This window comes from Ruditapes philippinarum, unplaced genomic scaffold (assembly GCF_026571515.1).
Source record: "Ruditapes philippinarum isolate M1 unplaced genomic scaffold, ASM2657151v2 ctg411_1_1_1_1, whole genome shotgun sequence".
In the NCBI taxonomy this organism is placed as follows: Eukaryota; Metazoa; Mollusca; class Bivalvia; order Venerida; family Veneridae; genus Ruditapes; species Ruditapes philippinarum.
In genome coordinates, this window is record NW_026854764.1 from 60,183 (window position 1) to 83,448 (window position 23,266).

General features: G+C 31.4%; 1 protein-coding gene and 1 long non-coding RNA gene across 2 annotated transcripts; one reads left to right on the forward strand and one right to left on the reverse strand.

The window, feature by feature from the left end:
- Positions 1-3,300: 3,300 nt before the first annotated feature.
- Positions 3,301-7,222, reverse strand: LOC132740961 (uncharacterized). The gene is made up of 3 exons (XR_009627230.1): positions 7,108-7,222; positions 5,058-5,135; positions 3,301-4,579 (listed from the first exon to the last, which is right to left on the reverse strand). It is a non-coding gene; the product is annotated as an uncharacterized LOC132740961 (long non-coding RNA).
- Positions 7,223-12,926: 5,704 nt separating this feature from the next.
- On the forward strand, positions 12,927-14,024 carry LOC132740962 (uncharacterized). Its single transcript, XM_060729020.1, has one exon. It carries the CDS (start codon positions 12,931-12,933, stop codon positions 13,396-13,398), a length of 468 nt encoding a protein of 155 aa, XP_060585003.1. The 5' UTR covers positions 12,927-12,930; the 3' UTR covers positions 13,399-14,024.
- Positions 14,025-23,266: the final 9,242 nt, after the last annotated feature.

The following is a 23,266-nucleotide window of genomic DNA, read 5'->3' on the forward strand; positions in this document are numbered from 1 at the left end:
ATGCATTTATATTATACTGGTGAAGCCATTTTATATTGTTATAGAGGAATCCATCGCAGCACTGCCCCACGTTCGAGGCTTTTTCGTTGGAAATATATCTTGAGATGATAGTTTAGACATAAATAAAGCCAATCACCCAATGATATAAGTACATGTAATATTTACTTCCCCCTTTTTAAAACAATTCGTCGTATGACTATATTAGTTTACATTCCGTTACTTAAATGTACTTAATATTAAAAACGTAATAAATATTAATCAGCCAAAGGACTAAAATGTCGAAAATCTCAAGATTTTAAGGACTGGCTTGTTAATTGTTATATTACAGAAATTTTTAAGTTTAACTTTTTAGATCAACAAATACGTTGACAGTTCCAACTAGACAAGGTCTCTCGCTTAATTACCTAATTACGGTCTCTCCAAATGCAATGTAATCACTCGCTTAATTACTTAATTACGGTCTCTCCAAATGCAATGTAATCACTCGCTTAATTACCTAATTACGGTCTCTCCAAATGCAATATAATCACTCGCTTAATTACTTAATTACGTTTTTATGCTCCCCGAAAAATTTCGGGGGAGCATATAGTCGTCGGGTTGTCCGTCCGTCCGTCAGTCCGTCCGTACGTAACGTACGTACGTAGTACTACGTACGTAAACGTAATTCGTGTCCGGCCCTAAACCCTTTGTTATTCGAAGTTCCCGGATTTTAAAACTATTATCACAGAAAATGATCAAACCAATATTTGAGCGACGAACGTGTCGCGCGGCGAACATTTTGGGTTGCTACCCTTTGAAGGTCAAGGTCACAGCATGTTGACCTTTGCAGCAAAATTCCGTGTCCCGGTCCATAATTCCTTCATTATTTGAAGTCGGATTTTATAAAAATTTCTCAACAGAAATGATCACCATATTTGAGACAATGTGTCCGCGGCGCAACAATTTGGGTCGCTACCTTTGAAGGTCAAGGTTCTCAAGGTCACAGCATGACCTTGGCAGGCAAAATCGTGTCCGGTCCATAACTTTCATTATTTTGAAGTAGGGGATTTTAAAAAATATCTCAACAGAAGAAAATGATCACCATATTGAGACGAGATGTGTTCGCGTGCAAACATTTGGGTCGGCTAAAACCTTGAAGGTCAAGGTTCACAGCAATGGACCCCTGGCAGAAAAATCGTGTCCCGGGTCCATTAACTTCATTAATTTGAAGTCGGATTTTTTAAAAATATTTCACAGAAATTGATCACCATATTGAGACGATGTGTCGCTCGCACACATTTGGGTCGCTAAACCTTGAAGGTCAGGGTCACAGCATGCACCCTTGCAGCAAAATCCGTGTCCCGGCCCATTACTTTGTTATTTGAAGTCGGATTTAAAAACTATTTCACAGAAATGATCACAATATTGAGACGATGTGTTTCGCGGCGCAACATTTGGGTTTGCTAACCTTGGAAGGTCAAGGTCACCAAACATGACCTTGCCAGCAAAAGTTATGTCCGGTCCATTACTTTGTTTATTTGAAGTTGGATTTTTAAAACTATTTCACAGAAATGATCACCTTATTGAGGACGATGTGTCGCGTTGCCCCAATATCTGGGTTGCCTTCCTTGAAGGTCAAGGTCACAGCATGACCTTGCAGCAAAATCGTGTCCGGTCCATAACTTCGTTATTTTGAAGTCGGATTTTAAAACTTTTCACAGAAATGATCACCATATTTGAGAACGATGTGTCGCGCGCAACATTTGGGTAGCTACCTTGAAGGTCAAGGTCACAGCATGACCTTGCAGCAAAAATCGTGTCCGGCCCATTACTTTAATTTGAAGTCGAATTTTAAAAACTTTTTCACAAAAATTGATCACCATATTGAGACGACGTGTCGCGCGCAACATTTTGGTCGCTACCTTTGAAGGTCAAGGTCACAGCATGACCTTGCAAGCAAAATCGTGGTCTGGTCCATAACTCTTTGTTATTTGAAGTTTCGGATTTTAAAAAATATTTCACAGAAATGATCACCATATTGTAGACGCAGGGTCTGGAACATTTGGGTCTCCACCTTGAAGGTCAAGGTCACAGTATGACCTTGCAGCAAAAAGCGTGTAAGGCCCATAACTTTGTTACTGGAAGTCGGATTTAACAACTGTTTCACAGAGATGATCACCATAATTATTGAACCGACATGCCACATGCAACATTTGGGTCCCTACCTTGAAGGTCAAGGTCATGTCATGACCTTGCAGCTAAAACATGTCCGGCGCATTACTTCGTTATTTGAAGTCGGATTTTACAACTATTTCACAAAAATGATCACAATATTGAGACAATGTGTTGTGCACAATATTTGGGTTGTTTTTACACTTTGAAACTTTGTCTGTGGCATAACTCTGACACAACAAGAGGTATACCTTCCCGTGTCCAAAACCTAATCGGGGAGCATCACCCGGTTCAACCGGCTCTTGTTTTTTACAGATTCCATATTTTTGTTAGGAAGATACAAACGACCATATATTTAACTTTCCATATAATGCTAAGCATTTTTTGGGGGATATTATGAAATTATTTTCTTTGTGAAAAAGCAAAGTGACCACTGAAACATTTTCGAATTTGAAACGTGTTTATTGGATTTAACAGCCCTAAAACGACTTAGATATTTCACAAAACCTTGTGAAATTATGTTTGGATTCTAATCCTCATAAAAAGACTCACATCATAAATTATCAGAACAAACTAGCGAAAGAAAAATTCTGGAAACAAAGTGAACTTTCGGAAGCATTAATCACAACAAAATAACATAAGAATTGCAGACTCGGTTTGATTGAGTCTGTACATGAGGGATAATGAATAAGTGCAACATCCCTCACGCCCCCTAGCACCGGCTTGAGCGGTACTCAATTCTCAACACTTTATAGTGTTGGCATCAATGATCCCGAAGGACCAGAAAATATATCAACACTGAAAAAAATCACACGTGCAAAACAATAAAGTAGAATTTTGGGATATAAATCTTAATGAAGGCAAACAACTTGAAAGGTATTTGAAATGCCCATAGTCTAAGTAACACATATAAAAATAAGGTATATGTAGATGTTTTTTTTTTGTCATTCAACATTGTAAGTCATTGATACTGTGTATTTCAGCACATTGTTGCTAACCATGGTATGGGCAATAATCGAACGCTAAATTAATGTTTCATGGAAAATGTGACAAATGAGTCAATGCTTCTTGTTGCGGATGCCATTGCTGAATATTGTCATGAAAAACAACAAATATCGGTTTCAAAGTGTAAATAATTTTCATTTCAAAGTATATTAAATTTATACATAGATATCTATTTCCAAATAAATAAAATTGAGTAAACAATGAACATAAACAAAATACAAAACAAGATAAACTACAGTCAATAACCAATGTTGAGTAATCCCCATTTGTCCAGAATGTCAAGGTTTCTAACTTCTATTTAATTTTAAAAGTAATTCATCGCATACAGAAGAGAACGTTTTAATGGTCGACGTTTAACTGACTTTACTAATATCTTCTTATTTAATTACTTTGTAAACATTCTAAATGTTAAAAATGGTTAAATATTGTCATGTTATGTCTTTTATGACTCACACAAAAGTGACATATTTGTTATAACTACAAGATTAACCCATTAAACGTGTATAAACTTTGATATCAATCTTTTATCTTGAAAATTGTCAGTTTGTTAGTGGATTCCATACATTTCATATTATTTATCTCCCTATCTTCCATTATATTCCCAGGTATTGTATGTTGAATTTTAAAGAGTCACATGTATGCCCTATCAAATACAGCGCAATACATATAATTAACGTTCATAAGCCAGTATTCTATCGAATATTTAGCAGTGACTGGCATGTTTTGCTTATATCTTGCTTATTTGAAATTATTTGAGGTCTGTTTTACAATTGATAGATATTGGCTCTGAAATTTGAATATTGTTTTATTAGATGCCTGCGGTATTCTAATTGCAGTCATCAGAACTGTAATTGTAATAAGTATGATGACGTCTATTAAGACAATAAGACATGAACTGAAATAATGTAGCATTTTATTGATGAACGTATGAATGTAATAAACTTTACACATTTATCAGATCTACAAAACTTTTGATTTTATTATTTCTATTAAATCTCTTCACAATTGTTTTTATCGTTTTCACTTGCTGCTCAAATGTTTTTGAATTCCACGTGAGAATAAATCATGTAATTATTTAGCTTTCTGTTCGAATCAACAATAGGAAGAGATTATTTTATAAAATTGAAATTCAACACTTCTCATATAGTGGTCATTAAGAGGATTTTATTGTGATGCTAAAAAAAATAAAAAAAATTGTGATGTGCTGAGATGATACATTTCCATTTCCTCTCATATACTGACTGAAACAATCAGATACTGCTATTTTCAGCTGTTTGTTTTTCCCCTTCTTTTTATGGCAGTCGAGGAGTCTACATTTCCAGACTGTTATAATATCAACCGCGATCTTCATGTTTATGTGAATGTAAAGATATGTTGCAAATACAAACAATGCTAACAGCAACATTTGCAAGTAATTTAACACCTGAAATAGAGCATTCAAATTTATACTCTTAGCGAACTGTCTTAAAGCAATACAATAAAAAGACAATAAAACCCTTCCTCTCGTGTGGCTCTTACAAACGATAATGCCGGATATAATATCTTTTTATTCCAGGAAATCAATTAAACAAATGGTGTGTAGGAGAAATGTTGGTGCATGTTAAATATGTATTTATTCTGCAAAACGGTTTCCAGAAATATTTTTCTCACATTTTCCTTTCTTAAAGAAAATCTTCCAAAATGTACCCTTTATCACATTTGAATTTAAAATGTTAACCGAAGTAGAAAAGATGTTTACATTTTTTATATAATATAATGTTACCTAATCCCGAATAATGCCGAATAATGCCGAATAATGCTAATACAACAGTAATCACTAACCATCTTAGACATACAAAAACAAACTTACAAAACATTTAATACTTAGACTTTTCTTAGAACTGATAATATAATACAAAAACCTTCCACTCATGTTTTTCTTGAAAATGACGATATTTGTTCAAACGCTGTTTTCTCCGGAATCAAAATGTCAAGTGACTCTGAAAAACAACAGATGCATATGTTAAAATTTTATCATTTCAAAACACAATACCTTTAAACATGACCGCGGAAGACATTTTCAATAAATTTTTATTTGCATTTTTTTTACATTACATTAACTATCTTTAACAAAAATAAATAAATCATTTACGGAGCTAATGACGAAATAGTCAAGATAAAGTTAGTTAGAATTAGAGCAAAGCCAAAAATGCATATAAAGGAAACTAGGTTATCTGCTTATTTGTTAATTATTCTCATAAATCCTGCGCCGATATGGTTAAGTGTTTATTGGATACGCTTATTTGGACAGACACGATTATCCAAACTTAAATAATATTTACAAGTTATCTAGATATGTGCGCCAATATCTAAATGCACTATAATCATTTAAAACATTCACTGTTTGTCGAAGACCTATAGGTAGAAAATACAAGAACTAGTATGTTGTTAATAATGTGTATACAAAACATAATACAGTATACCATATGTATTAAAACCATTAGTACTTTAACTATATAAACTTATACATGACAATTTACTCCAAAGAGGAGGATGCATGTTAATTCATAATCGTTCAGATAATTGCTTCAAAGTTTTATGCCATTAGTGAGATTTGTATAAACAATGTGCCCCCCCCCCCCTATATTAATAGTCCATTTAGCTTATTGTTGTTTTTTCCCCATTATATTATGCAATATTATGATCTTTGTGTTAACATTGTAGAATTTTTACATATTACACATGGAATGACAACAGCTGCTTTGTACTTCCCGTTAATATCATTAAGACGAGAGGGTTGTTTGTTTATCTAAACGTCATATGATGAATTGTGTGTCATACAAACTACATTATAATACAATAGAGAATAATAATTATTATTTTTGTCAATAGCACACGTGTTCGTTAAACAAATAATCTTCATTTTAAGACGCTTAATACAATAATACAACAAAAACTACAGAAAAAAACAGTATATGCAAACATTTCCTGGTACAAAAACAAATCTCCATTTTAAGACGCCTACTGCAATAATACAACAATCAAAGGGCTGCAAGCTCAGTGGTATTTTCTGATCCCTGCAATCTAAATCGTACTGTATATCTGTATGTGTTTTCCTGTATAAGTTTATTTTTATGTACTATAAGTCATCTTGCAGGGCACCAGAGTTTGATACATACGGGATTTTGCATAACTAGAGTTGCATCAAAAAATAATTTATGTTAACTTTTTATGATAGCCACACTTTATCCTTGCATAACGCGGCTATTTCCTTAACAAAGACACTAAAAAAAAAAAGAATTAAAAAGATGTTGACTCGACTAGGATTTGAACTCCAGACCTCTCACACACTAAACGAGCGCGTTACCCCTGCACCAGCGTTACCCCTGCACCACGGAGAAGTTTTATAACCAAAAGCTGAATAAAATCAAGTCATTCTAAATTTAGAATTTCCATTGCATTTCGGGTTAGGGTAATTTCGAGGTATTTTGTTCAGGGTAAACCTGTTGTTTAAAATTGAAGTAAATAATTTAGCAAAAATCTTCTCGCCCAAACAGTCCAACATGTAGAAACTATATATTCAACTACTCGGCAGTCAGATTTATTTGTGTAGTATTCGGTAATCGACATCGCTAAAAATAGCATTTTCATTGATTAAAATCATATTCATCCGCGTAATTTGTGAGTGTGCATTTATTGACAACTCTATAAGCCAACGCTACTTTAAAAGTTTGAAAGTGTAGTAATTTGTTGGACACTTGTAACAAAAAATTGTTCTTTCTTTAAAATTGCTGGTTTTTAAGCAGTTTTGAGTGAGAACTAATTTGCGTTGTTAGGACTGTTAGGAAATTTTGTGTTAGACCGTGGATGTTAGCTATGTATTATCTGATCTGCGATCAGAAAATACAAAAACTACAGAAAATACAATATATGCAAACATTTCCTGGTACAAAATATTTATTTCCGACTTACCCTAGCTTTACGCGGTTTAGGCTATTAAATTGATTTAGTTTCCGTTGCGATTAACTGCAGTTATATTAACTGTAGATGTTTTTGTTTATTTTCTCTCTTAAACTGAGGTTTTGTGTCACGTGATTAATCGTGATCATTAATATAATTAGAATAAAGCTGTACAACAATGACATACAAAATGTTCGAGCAAAGATTGAAAACCTTCAATTGCTTGCTTTGATTTTTTGCTTTATGACAAATATCGTTGTTTTATTATTTCCTTATATTTCATATGAGAGAAATATTATATCAAATTGATATTAATGATCAACATTATTTTTTGTCCAATCACATTGTAGTATTTTTCAAATTTCTGCTAAGTCTAACTTTGGTTAATGTGTACTAACTAAATAAAATTTACTTAATCTGTCGTCTAACCTGAGTCTAACAAATTTCATTAGGGAGGAGTTAGATGTGTGGTTTGCACTCTGAATTGTAAAATATCTAGGTTAGCAAAACAATGCCAACGTAAAAAAACAATTAAGCGAGGTCAAGTGTTTCTAAATATGAGGATACAATCAATTAATTTATTACATAGATAATACATGTGGGGTATGCAGAGACAAATGATTTGTTGATAGGGACATTTATTTAGCTTATCTAAATGTGATATGTTAGAAACTGGACAAGGTGTAGACATCTTACAAGCTATCGGTGATTTAGTTCAAGATTTCAAGATTTTATTATTCACTCAATACACAATACATGTAAATATGAGGTAAATAACAAATTACAAATGTTAACGAGGTTAATAGTATGTAACTCACACATCTTACAATATTCTTTTAACATAGACAGGAGAAAGTTTTACATTCATACAAAATAAAATGAATTATTTAAAAAATATTTATCAAAGTTTAAATATAATAATTCAGTTCAATATTTTTCTAAGATTATTTTTATAAACATGCAAAGTTTTTTATATATCACATAATTAGAGGGGTCAGTGTTCATTAATTTATCAAACTTTATTATATTTGGATTTCTATAATAGATTTCAGAGATATATTTTTTTCTATCCGTATTAAGATTTGGGCATTCTAATAGAAAATGAAATTCATCGCCTATGTTATGATTGCAGAGAGTGCATTTTTCTCTGTTCTAAAGGGATCCTATGCCAATTTCCAGTTTCGACCGGTAGTTTATGATTTCTGGTTCTGAATTTGATCATATATTTTAAATATTTGGAAGGTGTTTTCACTAAGATATTTTCTCAATTTCAAATTTTCTTTTAAAAATACAATAATTTTTGCAATTAGATGTGTTTTTTCCAGACCTGAGTACACTGATTTATGAATATATCTGATAATTTTTGTTTAACTGATTTAACTAGCCAATTTACGTTTAGGAAATTCATGACTCATCCAAATATTAGCCATTCCACATTCTATAAAAATATCTTTTATGCAAGTTATCCATTTGAAATTGAAATTTGAGTGACTATTTTTAAAATTACTCAATGCAACTGCATATATTTCTGTTTGTAAGCTTTTTTGTAATTTGTTACAATTAGTTTTGCCCAAAATGAAATCATCCTTGCTTTAATTTCTATTGATAACGGTTTGGTACCAGTTTCACCATAAACAATTATATTAGAAGTATTTTTCTTAAGACATAAAATATGTTTTAAAAACTTAAGTTGCACTCTTCAACAATGTCTAAATTTCCAAATCACCAGATTTCAACAGCCATATAAAAGTATAGGTTTAACCATTTTATTAAAAAGATCAATTTGAATATTTATAGGTAAGCAGAGATGTTTGCATTTTTTTAAATTAAAAAATACATAGCTTTTGTAGCTTGTTTGGCAATTTTCTTGCTTTGTTTTGAAAAAAGAAACCAGATCTGTTAAATAAGACACCTAAATATTTGTATTCATTTACGATTTCTAAAGTTTCGTTTTTGAATGTAAAAGTGTATTCGCGTTGTCTACCTCTTGAAAATACAAGTACTTTCGTTTTAGAAGAATTTAATTTAAGTCTTCAAGCATCACAGTAATCAGCGTAGATATTTTAAAAGATTTTGCAAGTCTTCTGCAGATTCTGCCATTAAAACGGTGTCATCTGCATAAAGGAGTATGAAAAGTTTTACAAAATTTATAGCTTCTGTTTCGAACTCATGTTTGTTGCATTTTACACCTGATGCTATATTACTACTATTAATAAAATCACTTAGAGAAAAAAGTAGGGGAGATAAATTTTCACCCTGACGGACGCCCACATTACAAGGGAAATAATCAGTTTTTACTCCATTTACAAAAATGCATGACTTAGCTTTTTCATACATGTTTTTTTATAACATTTAAGAAAGATCCATTTATATTGTTAAGAATAAGTTTTCCCCAAAGACCCTCTCTCCAAATAGTATCGAATGCTGTCTTTAAGTCGACAAAAGCCACAAAATAAAGATTTTTTACTGGTTTCTTAGAATTTCTATTAGCGAATTTAAAACAAATAAGTTATCTGCTGTTGAATAACCTTTACGGAAACCGGCTTGGCATTTATCAATTAAGTCGTTGTCAGTACAATATTGTTCTAGTCTGTTATTTAAGATTAACGTAAACAATTTACCAAGGCAGCTTAAAAGGGTTATTGGTCGATAATTTGATGGATCAGAAGGGCTACCTTTATTTTTAAATATTGGGTTTATTAAACCTGAAGTCCATGCGATAGGTATTTTGCCTGTTTTGAATACTATATTGAATAATTTAAGAAATATTTCTTTAGTTTTAGGAAACGAATATTTCAAATGTTCATTCAATACATTGTCAATACCACTGGCTTTATTATTTTTCAAATGTTTGATAGCTTTTTCAATTTCTTGTATTGTTATGGGTTTGTTTAAGAATTCATTTGTTTCTATATTTATTAAATTATCATTTTCAACATAGTCAGTTTCCTCACAATAGTTTATATCTTTAAAATAGTCGTAAAGTTGATTTATGTCTGCACCTATTTTATTTTTTTTTTCTTTCCATTTAATAATTTCCAAAATTTTTGAGGCGAATGTGATTTGAGTTTCTTAAGTTTCTCTACATTAGAGAATACAAATTTTTTATGACTTTCATGCAGCACATTTTTATATTTTTTACTTTGATTTTTTAGACTCATTCTATTTTCGTCGCTTTTCCGTAATTTATAGAGATGTTTGGCAGAATGAAATTTTTTTCTAGCTCTATGGCAATTATTATCAAACCATTGTTTTTGTTTAATTTTTTTATTATTATTATGATTATGATTATTATCATTATTTAAAGTGTTTATGTATTTCACACCGGACGTTTCTTCAGAAGATTGTACAAGCAATTCGGAAATTTCCTCAGTTACTTCATTTAACTCATTGCCTATATTATCAAGCGTTTCTATATTCAAAAGCTTTGAGTAGATATCACAAAGCCTATCTTCCTTGATATTAGAACAATAAACATGTGCTTTGTCTTGATCAAATATCGTGAATTTATTTAACTTTGGTGTTGAGTCATTTAAAGGCTTGTTGCAAAAATCTAATAAAAGTGAGATCGGGCAATGGACATCAGAATACATAGGGCAAAAAATCGTGCACAGTCAACTATCGACAAACTTAAACATATTCAGATGTACAAATAAAAATAATCAACGCTACTAACATTTTTACAGGTACAATTGCCATTTAAATCACCATTCGTTCTACCATTCAATATAAACATATCATTTGCATGTAAAAAAATTCGACAAATCTATAGCCATAATTATTAACACTTCTATCACAATTATTTCTTTGTCGCTTAACAGTAGTGCAATAATTAAACTTTCAATGTTTTCGTTCAGTTCAAAGTATAGATCATCTAGATTATTGATATGAAAAATATCATAATTCGTTTCAACAATATCATTAAGTAATTTTGTTCTGGAGTTCCAATCCCCAAACATACATATACTAGAAGAGTTTTCTGAAAATTTCTCTATTTCATATTGTATTTCTGAAAATGGGTCTGGATTAGAAAAATCTGAGTTTTCTGGTGGCACGTATACTACACCATACAAAGTATTTTCATTTGCAATTATTTTATCGGAAATTTTGAACCATAAAACTAACTTACTGTCACTCTCTAAAATCGTTATATATGGACTTAATGTTTCTCTAACACAAAGAACAATACCACCAGACTTGCGTTTTGCAATTTCTTTTCTGTGCTTAAAAAATAGTGAAATGCCTTGTTTTTGGTTGAAAAAATAATGTTGATCATTAAATAGGTAAATGTTTAATAATATGCATTAACAAAAATAATTGGTCGCCTGCCTGCGACAGGCTTAACAAATTATTTTTGTTAATACATATTATCAAACACTAACCTATACATAATAGCTGATAGAATTTCTTTTTTTCAATGACAATTTTATGTTTTCATATTTTCTCTGATATCAGATATGATCTAACTCTGTTGACAACTATGGTAATGTTATCTGAGAGGATATGTGAAATGAAGAGAACTGTAATATGATGTGTCGTTTAATGTCCCTAATAAAAATATTTAAATGTCAACACACGACAACTTTGTAATGTTCGCTTTAAGAGATATACTTTATTATAATTGTTATTGTTCAAATGCTATCAGAAGCAAAAACATATTTTTGGGATTTTTGATGATTACAGAATGATAGTATGAAGCAGATTCATATTAATCCATTTATTATATTGACCTAGAATACTGGCTTTATTACAAGTTTCTTTCAAAACATATTTGAACCATCAAAATGGTGTCACTTATAGGGCATTGCCATCAAAATAATCAATAAATAGGCTGTTTTGGTTATACAAATATTGAACTGATGCAAATAACTTTTTGTATTATGAGCCGAAAGTACACATACATGTATTTTCCTTTAATCGAAGCAGCTATAAACTAAAGATGTCAGTAAAATATTTATAAATAATGTGTCTATAGGGCAATGACTCCTAATATTTACTTTGATAATAATCATAACATATATTGTTATGATTATATAAATATTAAAGTTATAGCAGATAACAATATTTTATATTATATAATTTAAAGAACAGAATTGCATTCTCCCTTTTGAATCACATCAACATGCAAGTGTACATTTCTATAGTGATTTTCTTTGCATTCTGTTGAAAGCTTAATGAATATTGTCTACTAATTTTAATCAGTTTTTATCAAATACATGATTCTTAAACACTTGGTGTTAATGCAACTTAACAGATAAACAAAATTCACGGTTTTATTTCATTTTCGTTATTCTATTTTTTTTTGTTTTGCTTTATATGCTTGTATAATTATGTATTTCGGTTTGTAATCATACATTTTTTTCGAAATTTGATAAACATTTGTATTTCTTTTATATCTTTTGTTACTTTAGACTACACCAGAGCTTATAAATAAGCCATTTTTTTCATTCTGGTATTTAACTTTAACACAGGAAACTATATAAGGAAGTATCAACAAAAGGGAGCGACGTTTACGAAATGCAGCCACCACAAAAAATATACATACTGGACCACTGACAAGGCACCCCACCAGGGCACCGACAAAATAGGAGATTACGCAATGACGGAGCAAGGAAGGGCATTCCAATTATTGTAAATAATTATCAATTTGATAATGAAAATCACAGACTTTAAGTACAATAAAACACACATGTGTAAGAAGGTAATAAATTTAAAAGACTGTAAGAGAATTACAGGGAAAATACAGTAAAACAATTGTGACAAAAAATGCTTCATCATTTGTAAAGGAAAGGAAAAGGAAAAGGAAATTGATGTACATTTGCAAAGTTAAAGACTATGGAGTCTGATCAAATTGCTCGGGAACACGAACTTCAGAGGGAGATCATAGACCTTAAATGTAGGAGCATGAGGGATAACTTATTATTCTTTAATATCCCAGAAGAAAAAGATGAAAATTGCGAATCTAAATTATTAGACTTAATGGAATCAAAGTTACAGATCACTGATGCAAAAAGTAGTATTAAACTCCAAAGATCACATAGAATCGGTGGGTTCAACCCTTCCAAGACCCGACCAATCGTGGCAAAATTCAGAGATTTCTCAGATCGTGAAAAGGTACGGAAGTCTGCAAAGCATCTTAAAGATACGCACTACGGAATAAGCGAACAATTCCCGGCAGAGGTTATGGAAAAAAGAAGAAAACTCCTTCCAATTATGAAAAAAGCCCGGTCTGAGGGGAAAGAAGCTTATCTCAGTGTGGACAAACTATACATCGATAAACAACTGTATAGAGGGCCTGTATAGGATAAAGCTGAGGGTGTTTTGAAATGTTGTTCCTGGAATGTCGAAGGGTTAACATTAGCAAAGCGTTCTTCTTGCGACTTCTTAAAACTCATTAACGGATATGATGTAATTTGCTTATCAGAAACATGGACAGGTAAATCATCGGTAATAAAACTTAACGGCTATAGTAATCCTATTCACTCTTATAGATACTTCCAGCACAGAAAAGCTAAACGTCATAGTGGTGGAATAATAATTTACATTAAAGATAATATAAGAAAAGGTGTTAAACTTGTGAAAAAAGATATAGACTGCATTGTATGGCTGAAACTTGACGGGTTGTTTTTTCATACCGAAGAAGATATATATTTAGCAATAACATATTTTCCGCCGGAAAATTCGCCATTTCATAATATTTATGAAACAGACTTATTTCAACAATTAGAAACTGATATCAACTATTTCCAAAATAAGGGAGCTATATTTGTAGTAGGGGATCTTAATTCAAGAATAGGCCGAAAATTAGACTATATTGAAAATGACTATAGCATTCATAATGAAGATCAGGACATCGATATACCGTTACCGCGAGCAACACGTGATTTAACATCAAATCGTTTTGGTGACTATTTATTAGACCTTTGTAAAGCTACATTTGCGGCTTATAATGAGGAACGGGGATTGAGGATCGAGAACAAGTTATATAAAGGGATATTCTCAAAATTATCGAACAATGTAATAAACGCGGTTTTTAAGTAACGGATAACATGGGCATTGTCCACGAAATAATTTTTGTTTGTATAACGTGATATTACCTTTGTCCTGAATAATATAATTCCTGTGGCTCTACTATAGATCGGTATATTCTACGAGATGTGCCATCAATAGCCGTGACCGCTATATGTACTCGCATTTGTTCCATAAGTACATAGCTTCAGTAAACCATTTCATTTATCTTTTTATTTAAAGAATTATGTAAGTGTTTCGGGTGTCTCACAACTCAACTTGGAGAATTTGTATTTCTGCTATTTCAGTAAGAATCGTGGTGGGATTATAAGCAAAAGTTATACCGAAATAAATGATCAAGATATTAAATAAGCATGATTAAGAAAAAACGATAAACTACATAAGTAATAAGTATTTACATCGTAAATCAGTAAATCTTAATCTGCACCAAATTCTTATATATTTTGGCATCGTGTAAACGATAGGTTCAAACCCTGAATTAAATGCTATAAACTTTATCAGTGTCTATCTAAATGACGTTTTTTATCATTATGCTGTAGCATTATGCTGATGTTTTTATAATAGTCCATATACAATTTAAATCCTCCATAACACTTTTAGTAGAGCGTGCCTCGACTACAGAAGGTTATTAGTTCAAGCCACGTGATGCCAAATACATGAAAAATGGTACCAACAGCTTCTGGCTTGGCGCTCAGCATTTAAACAGTAGTGAAAATGTTTAATATATCGAAAGCAAGCAATAGCCAAATATGATCTAAAAAGTGTTGAAATATCTGCGGAAGCACAGCAAAAAATCACGAAAATTGCAGACTCGGTTTGATTAATTCTGTACATGAGGGAAAATAAAAAGTGCAACATCCCTCACGCCCCTAGCACCGGCTTAAGCGGTACACTTAAAAATGCTGGACTCAATTATCTTGAAGGACTAGAAGTGAAGTACGGGGCATTTTTTGTTTACGACTGCCACTGGACACTTGACACATTTAGGCCGTACAGCGTTTTGAATGAAGGTTATAGTGATAAAAAAACAACAACAACAAAAAAACAGGTGCAGTTTCTATCGAAAGGACGGACATCTAAATCAAGGGCAAGCTAAAGCGGCTCACATGCAGCAGTCATTGTAAAGTCAATCTCTGATAGATCTTAACTGATGTAAAAAATGAAGACCAACACGGACAGCTGACCAGCAGCTTCGCTCCCGCCTAATCCAGAGACAACTTCAACCCGGTCCAGACCCAAGTGAACAGCGCAACCGAGGCCGTAATCAAGAAATCAAGATGATCGTGCTAAATCTGTTAAACGCTTTGGCATCATCAGAGGACAAAACTAGTGATGCACGTCAGCGCACTAGACAAAACGACCGTCAACGCAAACGACCAATGGCTGAGCTTATTAAAAAAGTTCCGAATTTACTTAAAGAACTTGGCATTAGATCGTCTTGTAGTTACTAAAAATGAAAATTACGATGTAAAGAAAGAAACACAACAAAATATCCTGGTCTTATTTTAAAGTGTACATAATATGTGTTGAGATGACCCCTCAATATAAGCGTAACTGTTCCTCGGTAATCCTACCCGATATTATGTCGCAAATGTCTAATATGCGCGTAGTAAATGGTCGTCTGCACGATGACGCATTACAGGGAAATTTTACATGCATGACCCATAATGGGGAAAGTGTTGTTGACTACATATTAACAACATCGCCGAATTTCAATAAAATTTCATACTTCGCCATTGAAAAATTTAACGAGTATTCGAATCATACACCAGTGTCTTTTTATTTAAAAACATCTACTGTTACCAACAAACCCACCAACATCACACGAACATTTTATAAATGGTACCCGGAGCATAAAGACTCATTTGTGAATGATTTAAAAAATGATGCTGACAGTTTGGAGCAGGCATTAAATAAAAAAATTAATAATAGTTGTGATGTAGAGGATGTTGTTTCATTATTTACAGATTTTTTACATAGCAAAGATTGTAAATATTTAAAAAAAAAACGGTTAAAAGAAAAGATTCAGGTTTTACATCTGTTGATGGCAATAGGCAAAAGTGGTATAATGAGGAATGTAGGCGTAAATTTGAATTATATAAAAGAGCTGTTTTTAATTATAATATGAACAAATGTAATGAAACGAGACAATTAGTTTACAAGTCAAAAAAAGATTATAAATATTGCTGTAGAAAAACAAAAAATGAGTTTAATAGAAATTTAAGTCATAAAATGAATAATATGAGGCGTCAAAGCCCACGTACATTTTGGAAATTGTTTAAGAAGAAAAGTAATAGTCCTTCCGGAGAAAGTGTTAGTATTGAAGATTTTTATACTCATTTTGAACATTTAGCTAGTGTCTCAGATGTTAATTCAAACGAACAATGTATTGATTTTTTGGCACATTTTTTAGACAGAAGTGACTCCAGTACATTTTCAGAGCTTGATTCACCAATTACAATAAATGAAATTACATCTGCTACCAAAGCATTGTCTTCTAATAAAGCCTGTTCTATAGACAATATACTATATGAGTATTTTAAAGTTAGTATTGATGTATTAGTACGTCCTATTCAGTTGTTATTTAATTATATCTTAGAGCAGGGTAAATTTCCACCTAGTTGGTCAAAGGGGGTTATAATACCACTATATAAGAAAGGTGACACAAGTGACCCGAATAATTATAGAGGTATTACCCTTATCAGTTGTTTTGCGAAGCTATTTACTGCTATTTTGAATAATAGATTAAAGAAATGGACCACGGATTATGATATTCTAACGGATGCACAATTTGGTTTTAGATCTCACTTTAGCACAGTTGATGCTGTTTTTATATTGAATTCACTTATTGAAAAGCAGATGAAAAATAAATCCTTTTTAATGTGTTGTTTTGTTGATTATAAAAAGGCATACGACCTGATTGATAGAAGCTGTTTATGGTATAAGCTTATTAACTCAGGCATTGATGGCAAATTGTTTGTTATTTTACGATCAATGTATGACAGTGTCAAGTTATGTGTAAGTCATATGAATTCTCTATCAGATTTTTTCGAATGTAACTTAGGACTTTTGCAAGGGGAGATAACTTCCCCGATACTATTTTCCATGTTTTTGAATGATATAGAAATGCATCTACAGCAAAGTAGCAGTGCAGGTATTACTCTGGACCAATTATCTATATATTTATTACTGTTTGCGGACGATGCTGTATTGTTTTCTGAAACAAAAGAAGGTTTACAAGATTCACTTAATAATTTAGAAACTTATTGTAAAAAATGGAATCTTAATGTCAATATTGAAAAAACTAAAATTGTTATTTTTAGAAAGGGTGGTAGAATAATTGAGTCTTTTAAATGGACATTTGCTGGAAAAGAAATAGAAATTGTTAGTTCATTCAATTATTTAGGGGTTGTTTTTTCAAGTGGGGGTTCGTTTTACAATGCAACAAAAACTTTGGCTGGGAAAGGAATAAAGACAATGAATTCACTTTTTAATATAACACGTGGTATGAATGTACCTGTAAATATAATGTTTAATTTGTTTGATGCATACGTATTGTCAGTAATGAATTATGGCTGCGAAGTCTGGGGCTTTTTAAAGGCTGAGAATTTAGAGCGGGTTCATAAAAAAATTTGTAAATGGTTGCTTAATGTAAAACGAACAACAAATACATTATCTCTGTATGCAGAACTGGGCAGATTCCCATTGTACATTAATAGATATGTTCGAATTGTTAAATATTTTTTAAAATTGTATGGTCGAAAAATGGAAAACTGTATAATCAGAACTATTGTTACAGACCAAAGACTAGACATTTTTCATAATACTGCTACTGTTAATTGGTCGTCGAAAATACGTGTTTTATTACTAAATGCCGGATTTTGTGATGTCTGGGAATTTCCAGAGTCAGTTAATATAGATGTATTTATACCAGTGTTTAATAATCGCCTTAGGGATATTTATATGACTAATTGGCATGCTAGTGTTCAGACATGCAGTTCGTTATTTTTGTATAGACATATTAAGTCTATTTTTAATCGTTCTGAATACCTCACTATTGTTGATATTCCTAGATACAGAAATGCTATTGCTAGATTAAGACTAAATTCACACAACCTGCATATTGAAACTGGTCGACATAACAATATTGAAAGAAATCGTCGTTATTGTTTAATTTGCAATTCAAATGATATCGAGGACGAATTCCACTTTGTTTTAGTTTGCCCTTTTTATCATGAAAACAGGAGAAAATATATTCCTAGATTCTACTATACACGTCCAAGTATGTTTAAATTTATAGAACTGCTAAATTCAAAATGTAAAAAGACTCTACATAATCTTGCAATTTATTGTATTAAATGCTTTAGGGAGAGAACTGACCAATTAAATAACTTATAAATCTTTTTTGTTATTATAATAACAACGTCATAATATTCCTATGAAAGATATATGTACTTTAATAACATGCTTACTCAGATCACTCTCAACTGTTGAATTTAGACAAATATTTGTTGTAAAGTTTATTTATAATTTATATGATTTGTGTGTATTATTGTATGTTATGACGATGAGCTGTATGCTTAAGTCTTTAATAAAATTTCTGTTCTGTTCTGTTCTGTTCTGTATTATTTAAAGAACATTATAACAGATTTCAATCATTTATTTGTTTCTTCTTTATTGTGATTAGAAATCTGAATAACTCGTTTGGACAATCATGACACAATTATCAAAGAAAGCATATAGTTATGAAATGGAGAAAATCGAAGCATCGTTTGTTAGTTCATGTTCCTTACCAATACATTTGTAATTCTAATGAAAACTTTATGATATCTTCCAGACAAGTATTGAATACATATAATATATACATCACCCTTGTGTCCTCATAATGTTTCCTCACTATTATCTGTGATGAATATGTGAACAAAAGGTAATTAATACATTAATTCTATCAAGCTGACATATACGTTTCTTAAAAACAACTTCCATAAAAAAAAACATATAAAAGTTACAAAATCTGTTTGATACTTTTGACCGCTTGATAAAATTGGCACTTCATAAAAATAATTCACCTTTTTACAATTCCTTTGCCAGCAATTGATAGATTCTAACGTTACCCTATTTGCTGTTCTCTTTCATAATCACATAGCTTTGATTCTTTAGTAAAAAAAAAACAACAACAAAAAAAACAACAGACAAATAAAAAAACTTAAATTTACTGCTCGCGTCACAGGTATTTTCAACTTTATATCTCAGTGTTCTTAAAAACGATAGTTCTGATCCTTTAAGATCTTTTATTCCAATACTAAATTGTGCTGAAAATACGAACTTGATCAAGTCGGTGCTTTGGGATGGGAGAGGCTGCATCTTTCATCGACTTAATAAAACCGAGTCTGAAAAATTTACTTGTTTAGTTTTCATTTTCGCTGAGTATAAACATGAAATGATTTATCTTGTCATAGTTATACACCTTTAAATATGTGGGACATTTATGAGTAATAGTATCTAAACAATCATTTAAATGCTTTTTAATTGCTAAATAATATGCAACTTAATATTTACTATTTGAATATATTCTATTAAACACATAATTCATTTTAATATACAATTAATGGTCCTGCCCATAAAGCTCTATTGAATATTTAAGTTGCTGATTTTAAATATTTTTATACATGTAGTTTAATTTGTGTTAGTTTAAATTCTAGTTTTGAAACTATTTTTGTCAATGTTTATAGAACTTTGCTTGATAACTGTGAATGGCGTACGCAAGTGTCACATTAACAGTCCTATTATCACTACCCTAGGAACAGATCTGTTGATTGTACTAACTTTAATAATAATCATTTTTCATATTTAGATGTCGAATTCCATTCAAGGCGGTTCTAGAGATATAAGGAAGGTAGCAAACATTTACCCACTGTTATCCATGACAGTCTCGGTTTAACAGAGTCTGCTGTATTTTCAATGCGGCTTTATTTGACAATCTTCGAGATGTCGTCGTTTAACTATTGTATAAGTCATTTAATTCGCGATCGATTGCTGATTGTATCTTCATTTTAAATTTTGCATATTGATACCCTATACAAACAAAAATGCCTTTAACAATACGTCTTTCTTCTTATAAATTGACTTCATTAAAGATAAATTCCAAACTAATTTGCATGTATAAGTATATAGAGCTATTCGCATACGCAAAGTTTGAGTGTTACTTCGGTAATTGGCTTGGACTTAATGCTATTTGGAGACATTGCTTCTGAAAGCATTTAAAAAACTCTAATCATTAAAACTCTTTAAATTCACAATGACTATCACAGGATTAAAAATATTAGAAGAAAACTCTATGTGTCATATATCGTTAACTCTATCATTTCAAATAAATTCTAATTTAACTAAATTGTTACATGGTTAATCTGGGACAGAGCTGTGTTCATTCGAGTCATATGATCAGAACAGACCATACATTATATTTGAGACTTGTACATAATACATCGTTTACAAAAATAAACATATATATGATACACTATAAAACGAAACAATATGAAATCTACGCAAATGAGCACGTCGCTTAGAAACGATGTTTCCCATGGAACAGCCTTTTCTTTCAAATTATTTTTTTTTGCGTTGGATCTACATTAGCATTGTGTAATTAAATGTCACAATGAATGAGTTTTAAGTGACTATCAGATAGAAACAATTCTTCTTCTCTTCTTCTCATGATAATAGTATCTAAAATATATAATAAAAACGTTTGTGATATACATGTATACTGTATCAGATTTGTTTTAAAATAAATTTAAAAAACGTAATATTTTTTTTTTTAAATATGAATGTATTTTTATAGATAAAATCATAGTTATCTAAACTAAAACATTTTTAGTTGTGCTCTGAAAGAACTTTCTTCAAACCCCATTATGCGAAGGTAATAAATGATTTCCTCTCGTCTTGCTTTGAAACCTAAAATGTCTGTTTTTGCATCATTTGACAGGAAATTCGCCATGGAAAAATGAGTTTGGTAAAGTGGAAAGGAATGTTAAACTTGCATTACCTCTAAAAACGAAATCGTGAAATATGATCATGGTTGTCAGTCTTAATGGAATCTGTGTTGACTGTGTTGTTATATTCATCGGGTCTTAAAATATAAAACACCTATACATGATGCTCATGACAAAAATATGAGCAGACGTGAATTTACTTGAATTCTTCTGTTGAAAATGTGAGAATGATCAACACTTCTTGAAATAATCTGATCAAAAGTTATAATTTTATTACAATTTCGAAGACTTAATTCTCTAAACTTAACGCACAAATTACTTGTCAGATAAATGACAACAAAATGTTCTTAATAGAGAACATCAATTTTTATATGGAAGAAATGTCGAGCCCTGCGATTTTCTCTCTCTTTACATTGACTTAATACACGAATGGGCATTTGTTTCCTTAATCAACTCGCCGAATATCTCCTACAATGTCGGCTTGGCTAAAAACCAAATCACTGGAGACTATTACGGGTTGATTTCTCTACATAGGTAAACATTTTAATCTGTATCATCAAAGTTATACTAATTAATCGAGGCTGGTATTTAAGTACAATCCGTCATTAGATAAACCATTAACGCTGATGCTTAAATAATTAAATGTTCGTCATTGCCTTGAGCTTCCGCTATATTGACCTTACTTTTACTTTCCCTACAACCCGGGAAAATTTATATCGTTTTCGTGTCAACACAATAGTTAGATTGGTCGTTTACAAAAACGATTTTATGTCCTTGTTAGGAACAAATCCTTTTGCCAAAGCTATAGAGTTGTAGTACAGCGTGAAGCAGGAAACGGAGAGAAGTGTTGAATGTCAGTAACTGTTTAGAAACGATGTTTGAAAGGTGTTTGTTTGTTGTTTAGAGAAAATACATGAACTTCTTGCGAGGACCGAATTACATTTCTAGACATGGTGTCTATTACAAAAAGAAAACTCAAATACGGCAAATGGCAGTAATTGTAGTGATTTTCAAACACGTAAACTTTAATCAGTTGCTAACTTTATCCGACATCTATCATATATCCAAGCTTAGGTCGTCATTCGATCAAACACCTGGTGTGATGCAACTTAAAACCATACCCCAAGCATATTTGAGATTTTTTAAGTATTCCATGATATACATTGTATTACATGATATACATATATTCATTTGTTGTACTGAGATTCTTTGTTATAGAAGACCATCGAACGAGGCTATCTGATTTGTACGGTATCAATCAGTTTGTCCAGTGTTTTGATGTTCTTACTCTTTAATATCATAGGCAAAAATAATAACAATTTCCCTGTCATCACAATATGAAACCCAAGGAAAATGTAACCAATAAGCAAGCCTCTGAATATGACTTTTCTATCATTATCCCTTTCCACTTCTCCTATCGTCAAAATAAGTTAACAGAATAATAAGTTAAGACAATTGCTTTGAAACATTGCAATCATGTTAATTCGATTGTTATTGTAGATTTTCATGTAAACACAAGATTGTCAAGCTTATTAAAAGAGCAAAAACAAGAAAGAATATTTGTAATAGTGATATGTATTTTATTTTTGGAATTCAAGACCTACAAGGTCAAACACAAATAAATACAAACGATCAAACATTTAACATGATCAGCATGTACATCTCAGAACAATACATGATTTGTTGCAGAACTGATAAGCCATTCTCATTCAATTACAAACTGCTGTATAATATTGACCATTCACATAGGAAAGTGAACAAGCAAACAAAACTTACGATGGCAAAGCAAGAGCATATCTAAGTGTATGAAAATTGTTGATTGATGTTACATACGGATAAAGTATAGCATGCCCATCAATTAAGATCACAGAGCTATATTTAAATCTGTAATATAAATCTCTGCTTATATATACAGATAAACAAAATGTTGTCAATATAAATATCATAATAACTCTCTACATTTTCACACTCATTACAAATAAAACATTTTCTCAAATATTTTAAAACTTGTAACGTCACAATGATGACAATACTTTAATCTTATCTGATTACGAGACAAAAATCAATTAATTCTACTAAAACATCAGTTATCAGGCCATTAGAGAAATATTTGTATTTTAAAAACTTGTATAAACCATTAATAAAAATAGTAC

Coding starts and splice junctions, on each gene's coding strand:
- LOC132740962 (XM_060729020.1), top strand. CDS start 12,931: ATGGAGTCTGATCAAATTGCTCGGGAACACGAACTTCAGAGGGAGATC.